General features: G+C 59.4%; 1 protein-coding gene across 3 annotated transcripts in view; it reads left to right on the forward strand.

The window, feature by feature from the left end:
- COL26A1 (collagen type XXVI alpha 1 chain) overlaps window positions 1–24879 on the forward strand; it is a 159069-nt gene that overhangs the window by 118247 nt on the left and 15943 nt on the right. For all 3 annotated transcript variants that reach the window (XM_044747328.2, XM_044747325.2, XM_044747326.2), the window contains exon 4: window positions 19055–19116. In XM_044747328.2, coding sequence (XP_044603263.1) covers window positions 19055–19116 — 62 coding nt within the window. The remainder of the gene's footprint in view (window positions 1–19054; window positions 19117–24879) is intronic.

A 24879-nucleotide genomic window follows, 5' to 3' on the forward strand; every position in this document is an offset into this window, starting at 1 on the left:
CACCTTAGTGGGCTCGCAGGGCCTGGCACGAGGCAACTGAGGTTTGTGTTCTAGCCGCCCTGACCTGGAACGTGCTGAGCTCTCTCCCTGCTCAGGGCCTTTTCACAGACTGGCCCCTCCACCTGACCAACTGCTCACTCCTGCTCTGGGAGCCTCCGCTGATAAATCACGTCTGGATTTGAGGCCCCTCTCCCTTTTCCCCCAGTGGCCCGTCCCTACGGCCACCACAGCACGTGGGACACTGCAGGACCTGTTTGGTGACCCTGTGTCTCCTCCAGCAGACTCGAAGCTCTCAAAGGGCAAAGAGTGTGTTGCACCCACTGCCACTGTGTGTTGTAGCCCCTGACACTCAGCAGGGCACAGGGAGCATCTGCTGAATAAGTGGCCCAATGGGAGGCTGGACATCGAGAGGAGGAGGGAGAAGCGTGCTGACCTCTGTTCTCCTGAGTGCTCCTCCGTTCTGGCCTCAGTGTGTGATCCTTTCCTCCCTCAGCCTCCAGTCGCTTTAGTGACCCAGCACCCTCGCCCTGGCCAGAGGGAGGGGTGTGGGACATGGACTCCCCAGACCCGCCTTTCCCGCCTCCCCTCCCTGCTTCAGCCCCAGACACTCCAGGTTCAGGTTGATGGAGGCCGTGATGCTGGCCTGTTGCCTGGCCTCATGCACTTCCCTGGATGGAGCAGACCAACGTCCCCTCCCTTTGCACACTCCAAGGGCCCCAGCTGCCAAGCTTCTGAGTCTCTTGGAGGTGCTGGGAGCCCCAGCTGGGCTCTGGCTGCCGGGCCTCCAAGAACTCACGGAGCTGGAGGGCGGATGCTGGAGATGGAAGCCTCTGGCTTGGAGATGCTGCCTGAGGTTCCCCATCGTCAGGTCGTAAAGCTTGGGGGTGCTGTCCCCTTGCAGGCTCAGAGCCACTGGGCTCCCTACACTCTGCCTGGTTCAGCGCGAAGCTTTCGGGATTTCTGCATCCTGCACCGAGATGCTGGTCCAGGGCGGCACTGCCGACTCGCCATCTGAGGAGCCCGGCCCAAGCCCCCTGGCCTGGGGAGGCAGTGTGGATGGAGGAAGGAGCCCTGGGCTGGAACTCAGGCAGACCGGGCTCAAGGTCAGGCTTCCACGGCTAGTCTTGGCCGACGCCATCTCCTCTCTAGTCTCTATTGCTTTATCTTCAACGGAGGTAAGCGGCTCCCCCTCCTTTTTCAGAAAGTGAAGGATGCCTTGGTCCCTCCTTGAGTTTGCACTTGGCTGGCTTCTGCATCCGTTGATCAAGCCCGCAGCCCCCACATCCTGGCCCAGGGGTGGGGCTGCAGTCTCTGTATAAACAGTGGTGCAAAATATGGGCAGTGCCCAGCCCTTCCTGGAGCAGCAAGGGGTGGTGGCTTCCTCGCAGCCGCCGGGACCCCCAACCTCCCAACATGGGCCCCAGTGCTTCCATGTCCCTTGCTCGGCCGTGACTGAGGTGTGTGGGAGGACGGCACACAGACGTAGCCTCTTCTTCCCCTCACACGTGAACGCGCTCACACGGCACGCAGCACACAGTCCACACCCCTGCATAGGAGACAGACACGGACAAGACCCATGAGCATACAAGCACCGGCATGCGCAAACAGCCGGTGTACGCACGTGCCCATGGGCATCTGCACACTTGGGCCAACAGGAATGTACCCATTTACACACTCACGTGCAGACACGCTCACACATAGGCATGCATGCCATGGGCTTCTGTATCTTCCTTCTTGAGGCTTCTGGCGGCTGCTTCTGCTCCTGGACGGGGCCGGCCTGGAGCAGAAAGAGCGCTGGAGCCGGAGCGAGAGCTCCTCGTCCTCCCTTTCTTTTGGGTGCACTTAACCCTCTGCCCGCTCGAAGTCCCCACCTGTAAGGTAAGGATGCTCCGAGTACTGTGCGCACCGCCCTGGGTCGGAGGAAATAACGCCGTGTGTGCTGCCAGCTGTCCTCCGAGGGCGTGTTCTGGAGGACAAGCTGGGCCCAGCATGTGCCCGGTTCCCCGGGGCCTGAATGGCGGGGCCCCAAGTGTGTGGATTCCTTCCCTGGACTGAGAGCGAGGACGGCTCATCGCAGCCAGTGGACGTGCTAACTGAGGAGCCCACCCTGCCAGGGGCGGCGGGGATTGCTGCCAGCTGAAGGCCAGGACTGCTGAGGTCCGGGCAGGGCCCCAGCCCAGAATATTCCAGGCGGGCCCAGCAGTGGGCGGGATGGAGCTGAGAGCTGAGGCCCCAGCAGTATGGGATGCGGCTTCTGGGCCTCTCAACACGGGGGGCTCTTCTCGGCTGTCCACACGGGGTGATTCGAAAGCACTTGAGCATCTCGCTTCTTTTCACGAGCGCTCCTGCCTGAGTCCAGGTCGATGCCAGGCAGCCGCACATGGGCGGGGGGCCTCTCTGTGCCTCCAGTGGCCCGGCCACGTGGAACCCTTTGGAAGGCTTCAACTGGGAAAGACAAAGGCCCTTGGGGGAGCTGACGGGGGTCCCTGGGAAGGCGAGTAGCAGGCCTGGACCCCATCTCAGGGCTGGGACTCCTGGGTGCTCAGTGGGAGGACCACAAACTGAACACCCAGAGCAAATCCTGGATGGCTGACCTGGTGCCCTGGGGATGCTGGTGTCCTGAAGGTGCTTGATCTGGGGTCAAGTCAGAGTTTATCAGGCACGTTTTGGACGGTAGCCATCGAATTATCTGCATGACAAGCTGTGTGACGTCTTACCAGCCTGTTCTCTGTGCCTCAGTTTCCCTATCTGTAAAATGGGTGCAGCTTCATAGGGTTGTTGTGAGGATTAAATGGGTTAATATATGCAGTGTGCTTAGAACAGGACCTGGCACCTGGGAAGCCCTGTGAGTGCCGACTGCTGTTATTGCTATTATTAATATTATCCCAGCAGGATGAAATCATAAGACAGAGGAACTGACCACTGGGCTGAGCCCTCTTCTGCAGAGGCCACGCCTCTAGGGCCCGCAGCCCAGGCAGTGCCAGGAGCCGGCTGAGTCGTCCTGGGCTTGTATACAGTGGCACTGCCATGCACCCTGGGGTGGGGGGTTTTTGGGGAGCCTCGGTTTCCCCATCTGTCAGAGGGGACAAGAAGGCCCACGCCACAGGGGTGGTATGTGGAGGCCAGGAGTCAGGGAAGAGCGAGGTCTGTTTGGGGACGGCAGGCGACTGATCCGGTGCAGAGGGAGAACGTGGGGAGGGTGGGAGAGGGGGGAGACGGCCCGGGAGGCGCAGAGGCCGCACTGCAAGGGCCTTGAAGGGCCAGCTGAGGAGTTTGCAGTTTACACCACAGGGACGGGGAGCCCATTGTCCAGAGAAGTTGAGACTTTCTTTAAGGGAGCTGGTGACGGCCTGGGGAACCCCGACAGGGCTGAGAACAGCTTTGGGACCGAGAACTTGCAGAAGTCTGAGCCAGCAAAACTGGCATGTGGGCCCCAGCTCTGGCCCAGCTTTGCCCTGACTGACTGGGTGTTTTTGGTCAATTCCCTACCCTCTCTGGGCCGTTGTTTCCATCTGCATAAGATGGAGTTTGGCTTCAGTGTTTGCTGAGGGACCACCTGTGGTTACAGCCCTCATGGACCTCCTGGGAATGCTGACCAGCCCCTTGTTGGGAAATGGGTCTGATGGCCGGGGGCAGATCCTGCTGCTTCAGACACTGGACAACTGGCAGAGCCCTGGGCAGACCTGAGCTGGGGCCTCGGGCCCCCAGCATCGTCTTGGGAACTGTTAACCAAATTAGGTTTGGAAACTACCTAAGTACTACTTTCCCTTTCCAGTAATTCCAACTTGTTCTTATTTTCTGGTGCCGCCACCCTCAGGAAGGCCTCATTGTGTACCCACCCTACCCTCTTGGCTTCCTTAGCTTGCTGTTACAATGGTCTCGTGGGTTGTCTCTCCCAGGGCCATGGAGCTCTCAAGGGTTGAGTCTGTGTTCTCACTCCCTGAATCCTGAATGCCCAGGATAGTGCTTCCTGGCCAGGGTGCTTGGCAGTGTTTGTTGAATGAATATCTGTAAGGTCATTCACCATGTGTTTCTCCAAATGTTGGGTAGTGGTAAGTGCCTTACTTTCTTTAGAAAGGATTCTGTGCTGCAGGATTTTCCAAAATCATTTCTATCTAGAGAATGTTCCAGAAGCTGACGCTGAAAGCCTGTCTTCCCCTTTACATGCAGCCTCAAACCGGCCTCCCAGAGCTGGCCACTATTCCTGCCCAGCTCCCCCAGACCCTCCCATTCCATGGGCCTTGGGGGCCCACCTCTCAGCTTATGAGTCAAGTCTCAGCCTGGAATGTTCTAGAAGGAAGGCTTAAGAGACTGCCATGGTACGTGTGTGTTTGTGTGTACATGTGCACTTGCATGTGTGTGACCCCAGCATCAGAGTCTTCATGCCCATACAGAGCTTGGACGTCATGTTTTGTGAATATATGTGTCTATTTATACATGTATGTGCTTGTATGCACGTGTAAGCTGTGTAAAGAAGCCTGGGCCCATGGTATGGGACGATGGCCCAGGAGCAGGAGCCCTCGTCCAGGCTCCGGAACAGTGGGACCCCAGAACCAAGCTTCACACTCTGGGAATCTCTTCGTCATCTGGGCACAGATGTCTCTTAGCACCAAACCACTGAGAAATTCTACCAGCACTGGAGTCCTGCGTGTTAGCCTGTACTGGAGCGGCTGGCTGACTCGTAGCCAGCGTTTTCATCAAATTTCACTTATTCATCAGTGTTTTCCAGAACCATTTCTTTTACATTTTAAATACAACCTCAGCTTGGGTGAAACAAGCAGGAACAAGGCTGCTGGCCCCTTCTCGGCCTCCCCTCCGGGGCAGGGAGCAAGGGCTCCAGGCGTCCAGGTACCCTAGGAGACCGAGGGCTCGCTGCTGGTGCTGGGGGCACCAGTGGTAGGTGGTGGTGGGGTGGGGGCGTGGGTCTCAGGAACCCGGGACTGGGGTCTACGCCTGAGCTGGAACGGGGGAGACTCAGTGAAAGACGAGACAGGAAGGGTCCCCTCCCAGCTCAGGGAGGCCACGAGGGAGCTTGTCCGTCAGACTCTGGATGGGGAGAAATAGGCCTGAGAAATCAGAGCCCCAGGCCTCTCCCTCCCCCGGGTGCAGGACTGAAATTGACCTCACCTCTGTGGCCACACAATGGTTCTGCGTTGGAGCTATAAAGGATTCAAGTGAAAAACCCGAAATAAAATAGTAGCTATTCAAGTCGAGCGGAGCACAAACGAGTCGTAGATCGCCACCAAGCAGCGTTCAGAACGGTGGTTCCTGTAATTCAGTTCATTCACAGTTTAAAAGATACGATTCAACATCTATTCGTGGTGAAAACTCCTGGCAAACTAGGCAGAGAAAGGACCTTTTGGCCACATAGATCCCGCCTACCAGTCCCACAGCCAATGTCACACACGTGAGTGAGTCCTTGGAAGTGTCCCTTCAAAGTCGCGAATGGGGTTCGGAGGCGGCTAGCGCGACTTCACGAAATGCCTGGAGTTAAAGGAATAAATGGTGAATCAACTGGAAAACATCTGCACGACAAGAGACAGTGTTACCGGGGCAAAAACACAAGCCACAGACCGGGAGGCCGTATTGCAACGTGTGAAATCGCCAGCGGGTTGGTATCGGAAATACGGAGAGAACTCCTATGAATCAATATGAAAAAGACAGAACAATCCGGTAGAAAAATGGGTCAAGAGCGCAAACGGGCATTTCATAGAGGGGTCGGGGAGAGAAGCGGCTTGCAAACCTATGGAAAGATGCCCAGCCTCATTAGCAATGTGGAAAATGCAAATTCAAACCACGGCGAGATCGCATTTCACGCCCACCAGATTGGCAGACTTTGCAGTCTTGGACGGCTGCATCTCGGGGCTCCGGGGGCTCTGGGGTACAGAGCTGGGGTGGGGGTCGTTGGAGGAGGCAGGGGACTGGATGCTCTCCCATAGGGAGGCTCGTTCCTGACTCCTATCTTCCTTCGGGGCTTGGCTCTGGCTGGGACAGCGAGCAGCCCCAAGGCGGTGCTGTTTGGGTCCCCCTAGGCCCTCCCCACCCACCCCGTACCCCCGGCCCAGACCTGAGACTGCTTGCCTGGAATCTACTGGTGGCAGGGCCCCTTCCCGGGCGGCCAGGTGTGCCTCTGGCTAGTGCCTGGGTCTGGTCTGCAGGGCAGGGGGCAGGAGAGAGGGAGAAGGGGACCGGGGTTAAGTGGATCAGACCAGCCCCCCTTGCACATGGACGGACCCCTTCTCCGGGAGAATCTGCAACCCCAGCCCCAGTCCTCCCCTAATCCCTGAAGCTCAGAGAGGCTGAAGGGGGGAGATCGGGGCTCTCTGCGCCCCCCATGCTCCAGCCCAGCTCTGAACAGGGCACAAGTGTCAGCCGCTGAGGCCAGCCTCTGGCTGTCCTCCCACCTCCCCTGTAGCGGCTTTGCTTCTGGCCTGAGCTTTCTTTCCTCTGCTGCATGGTGAGTCCAGCTGGGCTCCCAGAAGCCTGGGGTAGGACCAAGTTTAGGCATCAGCGCCGATCGTGGAGCAGAAGCTTCTGCTGCTGCTCCAGACCAGCGTCTGGGTGCTGGAACTCGCGGCCAACAGGAGCCCCCTCCATAACTGTACTCTGTGCCTGAGCAGAGGGCTTCCTGTCCCATTCCTTGAACCTGCACACAGACGGAGCCACTGACTCAGAGGGATTGGCATTTCCAGATCCTGGACCACCCCTCACCTTTCTGGGCTGGACCATCTCCCACCCCTCCTTAGTTCTGGGGATAATGTTATTTTCTTGGGCTCTCCTAGTGGGAGAGAGGGATGGGAGAGTGATTTGTAAAGCATTGTGACCTCAGTGGTACTGTATGGACTCATTCTTACTATGGTGTAAATGACTGAGGGGAAGTAATGTGGCGCCTACCCCAGGAGGGGGAAAAGGCCACTGGACGTATGCCCAGAACCAGATTTCAGACCTGGGTTGGCCACCATCTCAAATGTGTGACTGTGGCCGTGAACCATTTACCATTCCAGATCCGTTTTCTAATCTGTAAAATGAAAGGCCCGGGTGAGGTAGCGTGAGATCCTTCTGGACTGTATAACGGCGTGGGCGGTGTGCTTTCCAATGAGAGTCCAGCTAACAGCCGCCCTTCCTGGGACGTGCGGTCCGTGTTTATCCTGTTCCTCTCTAACTGGTCCGGGTCCTAGGAGGCGGCCTCGATTATCCTCCTCTTCCCAGCAAAGCAACTCGAGTTCAGAGAAGTAACTTTGCCAAGGTCACTCAGCTTGTCAGGGGGCAGGGCCCGGAGAGGTGACTAAGCCTTAAGCTATGAGACAACGACTGTAAATCCTGCACAAAGGCCTTCACGTTGTGTCGTTCAAATGTGTTTTCAACTATTGGGGGCGGGGGGTGGGGAGGAAGTGTCCCTAAGAAAGAGCCAGGTTGTGTCTGAGTGATCCTCCAGGCTGGAAAACACAGGCAATCAGCAGGGAGATCCATCGTTAGGGAGGGTCTGTGCCTGGTGAGGGGAGGGGCCCCATCAAGTGGTCCTTTAGTTGCCATGGCAACCTCTTCCGGGGAAAGGCCTGGTCCAGGTTTGACCCTGAGAGTCAGGAGTCTTGTCTACAGCCCCAGTGGGCGTGGGACGGGCCTCCTCACATGCTGCTCCCTTGGGGGTCTGAGGCCCCGGGGCCGGGGCACCGAGACCCGTCCACCCCGTGCCCACCTTGAGCCCAGGAGGCAGGAGGTAGCTGATTCGGGGGCTCTGGGCTCCCTCCCCCTGCATGGGAGCAGCTTCTCTTTGATTTGTTATCTATGAGGGTCCCTTCAGCTGCCTTTGGAGGAATAGGACCCCAGAGGGGAAGGGACCCGCCCAGGTGCCTGTGGAGATACGTGCAGACCTGCTCCCCAGGCCTCCCTCCCCTCTGCTGTGGGCTCCTCCGCCACCACGCTGCCCTCCTGGGACGGGCCAGGGACTTTGACTTGAGTTCTTAAAACTCTGCTACTGTTTCCCTCTGAAGGCCTGGGGACCAAGGAGCCCGCCCCCTTCTTGCTGTCATCTGGGCACCTCCTGTTTCCCCAGGAGAGCTCCCTGCGCCTCTGGAGCCTGGACGGGCACGGCAGGGGGAGGCTGCACCAGGGCCGAGGCTGGGCTGCTCCTCCGGCCCCCTGGGGAGCGGAAGCCCCGGCGGCGTCAGGCCGCCCCTCCTGGGGTCTGGAGGCCCCGGTCAGCCAGCTTTGCTTGATGACCCCTGAACCTTGACCTTCGGCTTGGAGCCCTGTTAAACGGGATTCTTTCCCAGTGACACACAGCCGTGGCAGCCCCGACTCCGCGTGTCCAAGGGTGTCTAGGATCGCAGCTTATCTCCCTCGGCCGTGCCTGGTGTCATCTTTCAGGCCCGGGCAAGGCTGCCTGCCAGCTTCCCGGGACCTTGGAGATATTTATGATTTCTTTCTGGATGAGGAAAAAAGCATAGAGGGCTTCCAGCAATAACTTCAGATTAACCGCACGAACCTCAGGACTCCACCGAGAGAAGCGGCCGAATACGGAGAGAGAAAACATATGCAGGGAGGGTGCCCCGGCCCCCACCAGCTTCTCGCTCCCCCAAAAGGCCATAGAGACTGGACCACTTATTTTTGTTGTGATGAAATCCCCTTCAAGACCTGAGGGACAGTGCTGGAAAGCTGGAAACCCCTCTGTTGTCGCACAGCCGCCTTGGTCCAAGCACCCCAGCCACGGGGACGGAAGGCCACGCACTAACCGAAGGCCAGCGGCAAAGGTCTGGGCCCGGCCTCCCAGCCACACAGGGCAGGCGCTATTGCCCCATTTTGTCGTGGAGGAAAGCTGAGGCCCACTGAGAGGCAGCGGGTGAGCCGAGATGGGACTAGAGCCTCTGCGCCTCACCTGGGCTGCACGCTGCCTGCCCCCTGCGAGGTGGGCAAATGGCCCCTTCAGCCCACGGAGGCCCCGGGCTGCTTCACAGGGGATCACATGTCACCATAGAAGCCTGAGAATGAGCCGCCATGATGTGATCCGTCTGTTCGCAGGAAGCAAGGCCCGGCTCCTTTGCCCACAGGAGAGAGAAGGGGAAAGGCAGATGCCCAGCTGATGCACCTTTTGGCTCCCGTTTGGGTTACTGACTCAGAGAACGATGGGCGACAGGGCCCTGAGAGAGCGTTGAGTCTGTCTCTGTATCTAACCTTCGGGAAGCTGAGGCCCAGAGATGGCTGCACCCTGCCTGAGGGCACACAGCGCTGTTCCTGATGCCTGACCCCACTCCTGATCCATCAGAGGGTGCATGCTCACAGAGCAGGGGGCTGGTTCCCTGGCCTCGGCCTCCACTCTTCCTGGAGCCTCTTGTGGGTTCCTTTTGCTGGAGCGGCCGTGGGAATGGGGGGCGTGGTGGGGTGGGAGGGCCCCTGGCCTTCCCCAGAGGACACTGGCATTTGGTCACAGCACTGTATGACCTAGGAAAGTCCCCTCCCCTCTCTGAGCTGCCCTTGACATGGCTATAAATTGGGACCATGGATTCTGGGGCCTCACTAGCCACACGGGGACCAAGTGAGGTTGAAGGTGAAAGGGCTTTGTGAACCCGGGGCCCTGGGGGAGGGGAGAATGCTTCCTATTCCCTCCCAGAAATAGGACCAGACGTGCACACGCACACACACACATGTTCTCGAGTGTCTGCACCGTGCTGCGTGGCCATGTGCATTGGTCTCCCTCCTGTGCCCCCTCCCCCTCAGCAGTGCCCTGACCCTCTGGGAGCCCTGAGGCCCCTCCTCAGGTGGCAGCCCCTCGCCCCTGCAGCCCCCACCCCACGCCACCGCCAGCTTGAGTGTCTTCTTGGTTGGGCCCAGCTGCCCTCTGGGGGAGAAGGCAAAGGGAACGTGTCAGCCCCGTCGAGCAGAGGGACACAGCTCACTTTGGGTCAGGGCTCATTTCCCAAAGAAATGCATTAATTTAATTCCTGCTGTTTCCCCACAGAAGTCGAGGGCCCTAATGTTTTCAAAAGGAAACGCTGTGGTGCCCTCAGCTGGGGCAAGGGGAGGAGATGGCATCTGGGGAGAGGCTGTGGAGCCCTCGGCACGGGGGTAGGCATTCCAGAGGACAGCTGGTGGGGCTGGGGCCAGGAGGAAGCCTGGAGGCAGGCTCCCCAGAGCCCCTGGGTCTCAGGTGTTTTCACCAGGCAGGTCCCCGAGGCCGGCCAGGGTGCCACCCCCTGACTGCCTGGGTTTGGATCCAGGCTCTGCCACTTCCTAGCTGTGTGACTTGGGGCTATCTCCCTAACCTCTCTGTGCCTGTTTCCTCATTTGTAAAGTGGAGGTAACAATGGTCCCTACCTCATGGGGTTAGTGTAGGCATTAGACGAGTTTACACGAAAAGGGGGTGTCAGCGCAGGTCTAGCCCTTTGAGCAGCGTCCGGCACACGGTAAGTGCTCCCTGGACCTGAGGGGCCATCTCTCCTTTGGATCGTTTTTGTGACCTGCCTCACGCCACGTGGGCCAGACCTGCTGCTCCTGTGAAATTGGAGGAGAGCGTTTCCCCCCTTCCTCCCGTCCCGTGGTGACACAGCCAGAATATAATGAGCTTCAGCATCAAAACGTCCTCCTTATCTCTCCCTCAGCCGCTTCCGCTCCGTCTGGCCTTGGTGGAAATGGGAAACAGCTGTTCTCTGCTCGGGGCTGTGGCCCTTCCTGTGCAGGGAGGGAGCTTGGCACGGAGCTGCAGGGGGCACCGGGCAGACACCCGACCGTGCTCGCCTCCCCCACTGACGAGAGCGGCCCCCTCCCTCGCTGTCCCCCGAGGTCCTCCCCAGGGCAGGCTGCCCGGACTGTGAGCTGGGGGTCCCCTTCCAGTTCTGCTCATCCCCAAGGGCAGCGCTGCCACCTCCCATGAGGACACATGAGCATCTTTGCAGCCCCATGTGACAGGGGAATATGCCTCCCCCATTTTTCTAGAATATGAGAATGGATGAGACATGGGCCCTGCCCTCAAGGGGTTCACAGCCCACAGGAAAGAGGGGTACACAAGAGGCCAGCCCCATCCAGGGTGCCCAGTGCTGTCAGCAAGGTGTGCACTGGGCGCGTGGCAATTGATGGGAAGGCAGGTGCCGATGTCCAGCTGGAGTGGTCCAGGAAGGCTTCCTGGAGGAGGTGATGCTTAAGCAGGAGTTAGCTGATCAACGGGGTGGGCTGGGAGCCATTTCTTGATGAGACAACAAGGCCTGGGAGAGTGAGAGGTGCTCAGAGCATGGCAAGTAGCCCACACTGTTGGGGTTTGTCCTCAGGGTGACAGGGAGCCCTGGGGGCAACATGTCAGATTGGTGGTTTCGGATGAGCAGGGGAATAGTTCCACGTGTTTTTCGAACTGACGGCACCTGTGTCCCAGGACCCACATCAAGAAAAGGAACATTGTCGTCATCTTAGAGGCCTCCTCCCGCCCCTTCCAATAGCCGCCCTCCCCAAGGTCATCTACCCCGAGGGCCAGCACCTTAGTCAGCACTGGAGCTTGAGAGAATGGGGCCCGCCCGGCGCATGCTCCCCCAGGGTCTGCCACCCTTCGCCCAGCCTTATCTTCCTGCGGTCCATCCACACAGCTGCACACGGTTCGTGCAAGCTCGTTACTGTGAGGAACTCCATCTCGTGAATATTCAGTTTATCTGGTCGGCCGTCGATGGGAATTTGGGTTATTTCTGGTTTTCGGTGATTGTCAGCAGTGAACATTCTTGCACACAGCTTTTGGTGAACGTGTTCATTCATTTTTGTTGGGTTTATACAGTGGCTCTCAGCCTCCCTAACACCGGCGTTGTTCATCTTTTTACTTGCACCCATTCTGATGGGGTGTGGGAGTGTGGCGCTGGGGGTCATTTGCATTTCCTGACAGGGCGAATGAGGTGACCCCTCTGTGTGTGATTATTGGCCATTTGGACATCTTGTGGACACGGGAATTCCAACCTTCCTCTTCCACCCAGTGGCAGCCTCTGCATTCTCTTAGTGGTGTCTTCTGAAGAAAAGAAATTCTTAATTTTAAGGCAGTCCGCTTTATCACCGTTTTCTATGATGTTACTACTTTTTATGTCCTGTTTAAAAACATCTTCATCTATCCTGAGGTCATGAAGGTAGTTGCCCATGTTTTCTTTTAAAAGCCGTGTTGTTTGACCTTTTCCATTTAGATCTATGAGCCGTCTGGAATCGACTTGTGTGCGTGGGGTGGGTTAGAGGTCCGATTCTTTTATTTTTCTTTTCCATTTGGATATTCAATTGACCCAGCACCATTTATTGAGAGTCTGTCCTTTCTCTACTGTAATGCGTTTGTGCCTTTTTCCTAAACCAGGTGACTGTATAAATGTGGGTCTGTTTGTCTGTCTTTGCACCCAAAATACAGTCTTAATTACTATACTTGTATCATAGGTCTCAATTCTGCTAGCATGTCCTCCACTTTTGTTCAATTTCTTGCAGATTGCGTTGGCTATTCTTGGATCTTTATATTTCCATATACGTTTTAGAATCAACCTGCCAATTTGCACACACACACGCCTTCTGAGATCTTGAGTGCAATTGCACTGACTCTAAAGAACAACCGAGGAGAATTAACATCTTTACAGTGTTGGGTCTTCCAATCCATGAACATAGTATATCTTTCCATTTATTCAGATCTTGTTTAATTTCTCTCAATGATGTTCTATAGTTTTTGGTAGATTTATTCCTACATAATGATGGTTTATGATGCTTTTGTGAATGGTATTTTAAAATTTCATTTTCTATTTGTTTATCACCGGTATATAGGAATACTGTTGATTTTTGTAAACTGTCTTTGTATTCCAACGACCTTGGTAAAGTAACTCAATAATTCTAATAATCCCTCTGTAGATTCTGTTGGGGAAAAGATGCTTTGGGATGTGGTCCAGCCGTGGTGCAAGACCCATCAACCTTGAACTCTGGGCTGGATGTGGAGGTAGAGAAGGGGGAAGACAGACTTGGCCAGCCAGAACAGCAGATCCCTAGGGCCATGTGGGGTGCAGAATTCACAGACTTTGCCCATGCCCAGCCAAGATCCAGGCACTGTCTTGACTTCGCATTGAGAGTTGTTGCCCCAGCCAGGGCACCTAGCCAAGCCCACCATGGCTTTATGGGAAGGGAAGACCTGGGTTCTGATTCTGGCCTTTAATTGACAAGCTGTGTGACCTTGAGTACATTGCCAAACCTCTCTGAATCTCATCCTCCTCACTTGCAAAGGGAGGGCAGTATGCCAGGGTATTTCTGCTTTTTACCCAGTGGGTGCCTGATAAACACCAGTGAACCAACTTCACTCACCAGTGTTGTCCGTCTCCCGGTGGGGTGTTTCTGAACATCGCCAGAAAGTTCCGCAGTCCAGGGGCTGCTGATGTGGGTGCCAGCAGTCGGGATGGAGGTGGCCAGCTACCATCATGTTCTGAGAAGTTTCGGGGCAGCCAGTGCTTCGCGCATTTGTGTTTCCAGTGAGGACACCCCTGCGAGGCTGCCCCTCTTGAGAAGGAACTCAAGTTACTCTTCAATAAAAGTCTTGGCAGAAGTTCCTAAAAAATCTTGCCTCCTCTGTGATCCCTGATATAGAAAAGGATGGAATTTAATTATTCTGTCCTGTCCGTGAACCCCACGGCTGGGCCTGGCATGCAGCCATGGCTCTATCGCACCAGCAGGCTCCCCAGCCCCCGATGAGGTTCATTGCTCTGGTGTATATTGGGGAGCACAGAGGATGCACAGGGCAAGGCCCCCCCGCTTCGGCCTGACCTTGCCCCCTCCGCCTTTCCTTTTGGGGCATGTGGCTTCGAGAAATCCAGCCTGGATAAGTGGCGCTCTAGAAGCTGGCTGGAAAGGGAGCTTCCCAGGCACAGGTCTTCCCAGGGCCTCTCTGCTACCCATGGGGCTGGTTCAGAGCCCCTGAGGGCCCCGCAGAGCTGCAGGCTGAACTAGACACACGTTGTTTCACCCCTGACCCATGCTCCAGGCCTTCTCTTCCTCCCCTCCTCCCAGAGAATTGTATCACAATTTGGGTTAGAGCGATAGACAATGAACAGAGGATTCTGACAAAGCAAACCACGTTCGCAGCTGATTTGGGCAGTAGACCAGGGTGCTTCTCCTCGCTTTAGATTTTTCATTTTCTGGAAAGTTAATAGTTCGTGTTTTAAGTGTTCAGTTTTCTATGCCATGTTGTGGGTGTGCATTACTTGGCATATCACTAATTCACCCCAGATTTCCCGCAAAGATATTTAATTCTCCCTTCCTGACATTCCCACCCTCAGAGGCTCTCTCTTTTCTAGAACGCTCTGTCTCCTGGTCTAACGTGGTCAGGTTGTCCTCCAGGCCTCCTGTCCTCACGTGGCATTCCTTTAGTTCCCTACTCAGGATACCCCTTTGTCTCTCTCCCATGTGGAACTTCTTGCCTCTGTGTGTCCCTGTTTCCTGTCCTCCTTTCTCTAGTTTACTCCTTTGTTTTGGTGGAGTACATCCTTTAACATCTTCCTGAGGGGGGGCACATGAGTATAAGTGTTTTGAGGCCATGCCTGTCTAAGATGCCTTCATTCTACTCTCAGACCTTGGTAGATAGTTGAGCTGGGTACAGAGTCTTACCCAGAAAATCCTCTTTCCTCAGAAGACTACCTCTGTCTTAGAGACTGGAGGGAGCCTCTGGGCACTGAGGAAAGCTCAGGTAGTGTGTCCTGGCTGGGGGTGTGTCCTGGCTCGGGGTGTGTCTTGGCTGGAGGGGTGTGTCCTGGCTGGGGGTGTGTCCTGGCTGGGGGTGTGTCCTGGCTGGAGGGGTGTGTCCTGGCTGGGGGTGTGTCCTGGCTGGGGGTGTGTCCTGGCTGGAGGGGTGTGTCCTGGCTGAGGGGAGTGTGTACTGGCTAGAGGGGTGTGTCCTGGCTGGAGGAGGTGTGTCCTGGCTGGAGGGTGTGTCCTAGCTGGAGAAGTGTGTCCTGGCGGGGGGTGTGGTATTGAGAGAGAAGAGAAAAGAGAGCCCCCATCTGGGGCAGTGTGCCCAGCCAAGACAAGGACTCTCTCCTGAGCACGTGGGAGCTGCTCAGGGTTCTGACAGAGGGGGAGATGACCAATCTCTCCAGCGGGGTGAGGTGCTGAGTGACCCCCAGGGTCCCAGTGGGTGAGGGAGGCACTGAAAGAATGTGTGGCCCAAGGCTGACCTGTGTCAAGGACAGAAAGGTGCCAGATGTATTTGTGCAGGGCCCAGCCCCACTCTTGTCATATTGGGGAAACCGAGTCCACTCAGGATCTCCTTGTTCCTGTGGTCCTGTGAGCACTCACGGCCATTCCAGTGGAGCTGTGTCCTCCTAACAGGGCCGAGGAGTCTTGGCTAGGGTCAGAGGTCTCCAGGAGGATCGAGGGATCTCCTCCACCCGGGCCCCACTGGTGACACTGCCCCGCACATGTCCCTGCCTGCACGGCCATCTCTGAGACCTCTCATGGAGGGAGCTGGGCCTCTGGGGACAGGACCACCTTTGCGCCCTGGCTCCCCCTGTCGGGGTCTCTGCCCTTTTAGTTTAGGTTTCTCTGCAATAGCCTTATGGGTGAAGCCAATCTCAGGGCCCAGGCCTCAGGAATCCGGCCCCGTTCAGGCAGCGGGTCCTGAATTCTGGGTGCCGAGCCATCACCAGCACAGTGCTGGCCAAAGGTGAATGGCAGGCGGACTGGCAACAACTGTCCTGCAGTGGACAGAGCCCAGCAGCAAGGCCCGAGGGTGAGGGCACAGGCGGCAGGAGCAGGGTCCAGGAGCCGGAGGCCCTGGGAGCTGATCCGGCGTGAACCCCTTTTACAGAGGGTCAAACCAAGGCACAGAGAAGAGGGCCTCTCAGGCCACACAGGGAGTTAGTGGCCTCCAGAGTTCTTTCCACTGAGCGCACCAAGCAGTCCGGTTCTGTTTCTCTCTTACACACACGCGCGCACACACACAGGCTGGTTTGCCTGGCACATCCACACTTCCGAGATGCACATGCTGTTCTGGCAAAGATTTGCCAACAGGGGTTTCTGCACCTGTGTCCTAGCCACCGGGACGTGTCCTGTGGCCCGGGGCTCACGGCCTGTGTGCACTGGGAACATGGGGACCCTCAGAATCCCAGGAAGTGAGAGCCCTGCTCTCAGGGGAAACCAAGGCCCGGAGCTCGTCCGCCCCAGAGCCAGGCCCAGTGCCACTTGTGCCGTTTCCGTGCATCCACTGCGCTGATGGGTAATTCGAGAAAGTGAAACAAACAGGCTTCAGTGATGACAGGATGCCAGGGGAGCCGCGGGGCCAGCCAGTGTCAATGCCTGCGGCCAGGTGCCCGCTGGCTGGGCCTCTCCACAGCCAGGGAGCTGGACCCCCTGTGCCCGCCGATGGCCAACCCGCCACTCAACTGCCAAGCAGGGCGCCCAGTGCCAGGGCAAACTGGAAGCAGGCCCAGCACACTTTCCAGAAATAGGTCCCGCCCCTCCCTCCGCTGACCTTCTCCCCTGCAGAGAGTCCTATTTGTGGCCTGAGAGCATGGAAACGCTCTGGTCATGGCCCCTAAACGCTTCTAGAATGTGCTTTGGGCAGGGCTGGGGCTCTGATTCACAGTCACCCGCGTCCATCCTGTTCCTCCGGCTCCTGCTCTTCCTGCCGGACCCGGGGTGCGGGGGGTGCCCTCTCCCATGCAGAGTGCGGACCAGGCAGCTGGGGCTCCAGCAGGAATCTAGCTCTTTCAAAGTCCTCCGGCCCGTCCTCCTCCGGAGTTGGCGCCTGTTCCCCCTCAGACACAACTGCGGGGGATGGTCCATGGGCCTTTGCTCCGAGGCAGGCCCCCCCGTGCATGCTGCCCTGCCGCCCACCCCATCAGTGTTGGCACAGGGTCACCAAGGGGCACAGGGAAGCTGCCGAGCTCCAGGGGGTGAGGGGATGGGCGGGGGTGGGTATGGTGGGTGGGTGAGTGGGGTGCAGAGCTGGTAGATAGGTGGAGGGCAGGGTGGGTGGATGGACACACGGAACCCTGTTTTGGTCTCCGTCTTTCTCATTACAGGCTTCTTTCAAAGGCCGGGGAGTCCTGGGCTGTCTGTTTCAGAGGGCCTGTGGAGCCCCTGGGGCTCTTTCCATGTGGTTTGGCCTTGTCGGCACGGGGCCTCCCCAGCTGTCAGTGCCTGTGGGCCTTTCCCTTGGGCGGGTCCCTGTGCCCAGAGAGGACCCCTCACCCCACCCGCCTGGGCTGTCCCAGCCTCAGGGGAGCCTGGAGGCTCTGGTGGCCTCCGTGGGCGTTGGCGAGGCCGGGACTGGCCTGGCTGCCTGTCACTTCCTGGCAGCGCTGGTCCCCTGAGAAGTCCCCCAGTCCATCTCTGCTTTGTGGTTGTACCTCTTTCTTCCTCTACCCTCCCTCTCCTGGAGCGACCAGAAGGAGACATGTGTGTTCAATCTCCCCGTGTTTAACCAGAACACCACCCCCGCCTGGCGGGTCCCCTGTGAAGTCGTCAGAGAGTCAGACGACTGTGTACATTCTTCTGTTCTTTAAAACTTTAGTGTTTATACCTTAGGCTTTAATCTGTTTTATGTGTCGGGGTTACTGAGAAGGTTTTACGAGAGGGGAGGAAGAGGAGGAAGAGTTCTGGTCCTAAAAAAATGCTAATAAACCACTGACTGAGCCCAGCCCAGGGAAGCAGCGGAGGGAGACGGGGAGCGGGGCGTCTGCCGGCCCCGCAGTAGGCACTGCAAAGCCCCCTGGGGCTGCTGAGCAGAAAGCCGCGGGGGTCAGCCCCCCTGGCCCCGAAGCCGGTGGGCAGCCCTGGGGAGGACACGGCAGGAACCATCTAGCGCCGTGGTCCTGAAACCCTGGCGCTCCCCCGTCTCTCACAGAGCAATCGCCATTTCAGGATAGGGACGTTGGCGAGGTGACTCGCATCCAGTGATGGAGATGGGGGATCTTGCCAAGGACGGGGGCATGCGGGCCTCACTGCCATGGTCAGCCCAGCACACGCAGGGGGACCTGATCTCTGTCGGGTGTCTGTCTGTTTAACCAGAATGAGGTTCCTGTGGGGTCAGCCTTTGAACTGACAGAGGCATTTCGGCGTCCCTTGACTTCGAGAGCAATAAAAGCTCTTTGGAACAGCTTTGAACCATCTATTTCCTCATTAAAGAGCTCCGGGTCTCCGGGGCAGACAGACAGAAAGAGATAATTACAGCCCAGGGAGAGGCGTTCCCCGGGGGGTCGACCATTACCGCGCTCCTAATTGGCCCTCCGGCTGCCAGTCCCTCCCACTCCCGCCCTCCGTACACTTTGCTGCCAGAATGAGCTTTAAAAAACCCAAATGCAACCTTGACTTCCACCCCTGCCAACAGCTGCCCCCTGGCCTCAGGACCCTGCCCAGCTCCTTCCTCCAGGCCTCCTGTGTTAGGGGCCCCCTGTTCAACCTCGGGGGGCCTGCAGGGGCCCTCTGATTCAGCCAGGCTGCTGGTGGACCCCTGTTCTGTTCCCCTCTGCTGAACCTGACCATTCACTGTGCCTCTCCCGGGCCTCACCCTAGAGGCTGCTGCCTCCAGGCTGTCCTCCCTGACCAGCCCCTCCCCCACTGCAGACTGGCCTGGGCATCCCCCGTGATGCTCACCTGCAGGTCCTGTTCTTACAGCCCCAGCACAGCCCTTCCCGGCCTGAGTCTATTCACCCGGCTCCTTCCCCAGACCACAGTTCCCAAAGGCAGAGAGTGCAGCTCATTGACCATCCATTCCTCAACTCTCAGAACTTTTTTGAGCCTCTACTTTGGGCCACACACTGAGATTCGTGGGCAAACAAAATAGACAAGACCCTGCCCTCGGGACGCTCATAGACTGACGAGGCAGCCCAGGCAGCGGCCTGGCACCAGCTCAGAACTTTGCTGGAAAAAAGATGGTGCAATGTGCTGTGGGTACTCAGAAAGGAGACTTGGAGGTCCGGCAGGCTGCGCTGAGGATAAGGCCCTGAAGGATGGGTAGGAGTTTTCCAGGCACATCCGCAGAGATTTCCCTGCGTGTCTACCCAGAGGCCGTCCTGGTGGCTGAGCTGCTCTCTCCCCAGGGTCTACACCCCACCCTCACTGGGCGCCTCTTCTCTTTCAGAATGCATGAACTGTACCCGGCTCAGCGACATGAGTGAGCGGCTGACCACGCTGGAGGCCAAGGTCAGACGGCCTGGGGAGCTGGCCGGGGAGGCTGCAGCGGGCACCCACAGGGTGTGGCTGGGGAAGCGCCAACCCCAGGGAGCCCAGCAGGCCTGAGCAGCCTGGGCCCGGGGCTGGGTGCTGCCGGGGACTCGGGGGCTGAGTGGCCTTCTCTGGGCTGGGCCAGCCTCCTGGGTGGGGGAGGGGAGAGGGGAGAAGTCTGGAGGCTCCACGAAGCAGGCTGGTCTGGGTGCAGGCCTCGGGGACGGGGAGGCTAGACACCCAGAAGTCAACCCCTTGGAGGAAAGAGCGCGGAGTCACCGCCCCCCAGGGCCGCCGTCCCCAGCTCCGGCTTCTCCTCCTTCTGTCTGGTGCGGAGCTGCGCACTGAGTTGCTGGTGGAGTAGGAGCCTTGGGCGCCAGGCAGCTTTTGGCCCCTGGACATCGGTGGGAGGGACGGGTCACCCCAGAGGGAAAAGGACTGGGATAAAGGACAAGTCATTTATTTGGCAGTGGTCCCAGGCAGCATTGGGCCAGGAGACAGGAAGAAAGCCAGGGAAGGGAGGGCTGGGCCAGGCGCAGGGTGTTAGCGGGCAACCTGCCCAGGGGAGCCGGGCAGGCAGGTGTCCTCTGCAGACACACTCACACCACATAGACACACACACACAGACACACACGGCACAGAGACACACACACACACACACGGACACACACAGCACAGAGACACACACACAGACATACACGCAGCCCTTGCCAACCCTACCTCGCCCCTTGGCCCTGCCTCCTGCCCTGAAAGCTGGACTCTGAGGGCACCCGACTGGTCAGATGGAGGCTGCAGGTGCCTGTCGCTTGGGGTCAGATGTACACGGGACCACCCTCCACCAGCTGGTGGCTCTCGCCGAGCTCCCAGCTCCTCCCCCGTGGAGTGGATGAGAGGACCAGCCTCGCAGGGCAGCTGGGGGCCGCAGGGGACATGGTGGTGGGACCTGGCTTTGGAAGAGGTCCAGTGCCCGACAAGTGTGAGGGTCCGTGTTACCATCTATGCCACATCACTGTCCCCATCTTACAGCTGAAGACACAAGTGTGTGGGAGGCGTCCGTGTGGAGCGCATGGCACGAGGAGCCCCAGGGTGTGAATGGCCTCCCCGTCCTGGACCCCTGCTGCTGGCTGGGGGTCCTGGGCACGGGCCGGGGATGGAGGACCTGGGCCCTCCTTGGGGTAGTGGCTCCCTGGGGGTGGGGGCGAAAGGGAGCAGATGCTGCCACGTGGGCCAAGCCAGGGCTGGGGCAGCCCTGGGACGGGAGTGGGTGCAGGGAGGGTGCTGGGGTGAGCTTCTGGCACCTAAGAGTTTAGGAAAGGGGGATCCCCGGGCCAGCCAGCCAGACATTTCCTAGGCCCCCAAAGCGGCTGTGTGGTTTGGCAGAGCAGCCCCGACAGCCAGCCCTGGCCCCACCCAGCGCCTCGGGGTGTCAAGTCACAGCTCCTCCACTGTTAACGCCAGCTGTCCCCGCCCACCTGGCCTGTGCCTGTGCCCTCCTGCCATGAGCCATCCCAGCCCCTGGTCCTCTCGGCCCTGACACTCCTGCCGGCGCAGCCCCGGCATCGCAGCTGGGCGCAGGGCTGGCTCGGTGGCACCTTGGTGGCTGAGGGTGAGGGTTGTGACCCCTCTGTGGACATCAGGGGAGGGAGGGAGGGACAGCAGGATGTGCTGGAGGAAGCAGAACGAGGATGCCCGGCCTGGCAATAAATAGCCCTGGCTTGGCAGCTCCCTTCTCAGCTCGGCCTCATTCTGCTGCCCTGTAAAATGGACACGGAAGACGTCACTTCCCTGCCCCTTGCTGGGTCCTTCCGAGGCTCGTGCACAAGGGCCAGCTCAGGGCGCTCTTGGGTGGGGAGTAGTGGGCGCAGCTTGAGTCTGGGGAGGTGGCTGCCTGCCCCTCCTGTGGGGAGCCCCTCTCAGCTGCCTACCCTCCTTCTGGATTCCAGGGAGGGCTGGCAGGCTCTTGGCTCAGCTCCCGTGTCTTGCCTGGGCCACCTTCCAGCTGCCTGCTCCATGTCCCTGTCCCCCGAGGATACAGGGCCACTGGGAGTTTCGCTGGCCTGGGCCAGAGGGCACTGAAAGGCAGCGGCCTGGAGAGGGAGGGGACACAAGCCAGGCTGGTGGTCAGGACAGCCCAGCAACCCTGGGGCTGCGCCAAGGCCAGGCGAGCCTGCAGGGGTCAGAGAGAAGGTGGAGCTGGGGTCAGCCAGGCCAGAGGCTGGATCAGGAGGGTGACAGCAGAGCCAGGCAGGGAGAACCCAGACGGGGAGCCAGAAACGAGGCAGCTGGCATGAGAGAGCAGCAACACAGAGGCCTGGAAACAGCCTTCTGCTCCCTCAGACAAGAAGCCTGTTTTGGTTTGTCAGGAAGGAGGCATTCAGCTGCAAGTAACAGAAACCTAGCTAATGACAGTGTATTCCTTAAGGACACTTATTGTTTGTTTAACAAAGAGTCCAGGAGTAGGTGGTCTTTGGATTGGTTTGGTGACTCAAGAACCCAAGTTATTCAGGAGCCTTCCCCTCCAGCTCCTTAGTGAATTGGCTTTTGTCCTCATGGTCAGTGCCTCATGGTTACAAAGTGGCTGCTGCAGCTCAAGGCATCACATCCTCACACTTCCTCAAAGGCAGGAACTAGAGTGAGGGAAAACACCCCAGCAGACTCATTGGCCAGCACTGGGCTATATGCCCACCTCGTAGTTGCAAGGGAGCTGGGAAAATGAGTACCTGGCCAATCAGGATTCCTCCTCTGGGGCACACCCACAGACATACAAGAGGGGGTTCTGGAGCCAGGGGAGAGGGGCAGTTGGTGACCAGGCAACCATCAGGGTCTGCTCCATCTTCACTCCCCACGGGTGCCCGAGTTGCCATAGGACCCAGACTTAGGAGCTGATGTAGCGTTCCTGCCCCCCTCTTTCCCTAGGACAGGCGGGCCTGGCTGCTGGGGGCAGTGGGGTGGGAGGCCAGCTGGGGAAAGCATCCTGCCTTCCTTCCTCTCTCCCCCCTGAGTTTACACGCTGGTTTCAGGGACCACACGCAGGCAGTTCCCCCACGTGAGGGTCACAGGAGCCGCTGAGTTCAGCTGGTCTCTGGTGCAGGGGGGCAGCATTCCGGCCAATCAGCCAGGCCACGATGACATCACTGGGGCCACTGCCCCCGAAGGCCGGCCATGTCTGGTTTTCTTGGGCTGAGTCCTCACGCCCACTGCTGCCAAGCCTGGTGAGCTCATGCTGCCAGGGTGGGGCCTGTCGCTCTGGGACGTTGGCCACGGCCTGGCCAGGGGGCTTGGACTCCGGCGGGGCCTGAGGCTAACTTAGCCGTGGCCAGCGCCCCTCTGCCTGGGGCCGTGGGCTCTGTGGACCTGGTGTCTGCATGGGAGGTGGCCCAGGAAGGAGTGAGCCAGGCCTTTTGTGCGGGGGCCGGGCTGCAGGTGGCAGGTCCCCTATGGGGGTTCTTGAGCCCTGCCAGGAACGAACACTGGGGGTCAACCCCGGGAGCCCCGGTGGGGGCCCCTCCCCCTCCAAACTGCCCCACCCCTGCTACTCCCTGTTAGGTATGTCCATCTGGAGGTCCCCCAAGACACTGCAACTCAACGCGACCCCACACTGGTCACTGTCAGCCCCACACCTGCCCTCTCTTGTGCCCCAGTTTGACTGGCAGCAATCCCACCGTCCCCAGAGCCAGGCCTGAAACGGGGGAGCCGCTCCTGCCTTCACCCGCCCTCCTGTCCCCCAGCCCCGGGCACCAGTCCCGACGGTTCTCACCCCGTCCCCACGCCCACTGCCTGGCGTCCCCCATCACCTGCCCCCGCAGCCGAGTCTCCTTGCCCCCCTCGCCAACTCCTCCGCTGCCCGGAAGCCCCCAACCTTGGCGAGGCTGGTCAGCTTCCAGTGGACACTGGGCGGTTGGGGCAGGAAGGGACACCCTCTCCTCTTTGTGGGGGTTCCCGGGGTCAGGAGACGGGGTTCCACCCCAAGCTGCTCTGTGATCTGAGCCAGCCGCTCCCCTTCTCTGTGCCTCCGAGAAGCTCTGCTGAGGACAAAGTGGTGGCCAAGCCGTGACGAGGTGGACGAGGCATCACATGGGGCCCATGCCCCACCACCTACTTCCTGGGTGACCTTGGACAAGTCACTTACAGTCTCTGAGCCTCTAATTTGGCTTCACCTGTGATGTGGCCGCAGGGACCCTTCCTGCCTCATGGGCCTTTGTGAGGACCGGAAGGGAGGGGCCCAGAGACGTGGCTTGGGCGTCACCAGAGCCTCACGGCACAGGAGCCCCCTCAGCCAACACAGATGGAGGCCCTGAGACCTGGTGCAGGGGTGGCACGTGTTCCCAAGGATCCTGGGAGACTCTGTCACGCAGGCCCAGGGACACTGCAGAGTGGGGGGCGGGGGTGCCCAGAGGGACCCACGAATCCTCAGCGCAGCCCAGACCCGGGGGCTGTGCGGGCAGCCGTCTGTCCCCGTGACCCCCCAGCAGCGGCGGACTAACCAGGGTGCGCGTGGGCTGCACGCTCCTCCCATTTTGCTGAGGGGGAAACTGAGGCCCACAGAGGTCATGACGCTCGCACAGGTCCCGCAGGGACCACCTCGGGGGAGAACCAGGGTCCAGACTGGCCTGTGTCGCACCAGGGCCCTAGCCTCCCCACCACGTGGCACTTAACGCCAGCCGGGCTCTGGGGACCAGCAGCAAGGAGGGCGCGCGCCCCGTCGTGGTCCCTTCTCCCCAGGGCAGGGCTGGTGGCACAAAGTGGTGGTGCAGGGGCTGAGGGACACACAGGAGGGCGTGGCCCCCTTCTGCAGAGGGCCAGCGGAGGGGGCACTCAGAGCCTCAGCCGCTTCCAGGGGCTCAGGAGGGGGCGGGGCGGGCTGACGCCCCCTGCTGCAGGCGGGGGAGGGGCAGGCGGGGGTTGGGGGGCTGCCGCAGGCCTGGGCACCGGCTGTGGCCTGAGCGCGGGGGCACCGGGGGAGGCCACGTGCAGGGCCCTGACCCTCCGCGAAGTGGGGGCGGATTCCGGGAATCCAGCAGGACGCAGGGGCCCGGCTCCCGAGGCGGGGGGTGTGGGGCGGGACCCCGAGACCCCGACTTCTTCCTCCCGGTCGGCAGATCGGGGGGGCTGAGACCAGGGACACAGAGGGTGGGAGCAGGAAGCCGGGCTCCACGTGACAGGGACCCGGGCACCCTCTGCCCGGGTTGGGGGCGCCCCTGGCTCTCGCACCTGCCGGCGCCCGCGCGGATCCCGGGCCTGCAGCGCCCCCTGGCGGCCTCTTCGGGGGCAGCAGGGACTCGCGGGGGCCTCCCTCCGGCTCCCAGTTCACCTGAATCTGGGAGACGGTCCCCTGGGGCCTTCCTGGTCTCTGGCCCCTGCGTCCCTCAAGGGGAGAGGACATGGCTGCCTTCCAGGCCCTGGGTGACCACGACCACCTTCCGTTTTCCTGGAGCTCCCCTAAAGATCATGCGCCAAGCTGGGCGCTTTCTTCCTCCCTTTTTTTCTTTCTTTCCTTCCTTCCTTCCTTCCTCCCTCCCTCCTTCCATCTGTCCACAGACATTTCCTGACCACCTTGTTTGTGCCCTGAGCTGGGCAATGTCAGGGACAAGTGCCCCCAGCGCCGCCCTGGGAGGACCAGTGAAGTGGGGTGACCGGGGTCGTTCCCCGACGGCCACAGGTCTCCAATCCCAGTGGCGGCCACTCCGGAGAGAAGTTCAGGGACTCTGCGAGCATGTGACTGGCCTGACCCTCTGCCCTTCT

Source organism: Equus asinus, chromosome 14 (assembly GCF_041296235.1).
Source record: "Equus asinus isolate D_3611 breed Donkey chromosome 14, EquAss-T2T_v2, whole genome shotgun sequence".
In the NCBI taxonomy this organism is placed as follows: domain Eukaryota; kingdom Metazoa; phylum Chordata; class Mammalia; order Perissodactyla; family Equidae; genus Equus; species Equus asinus.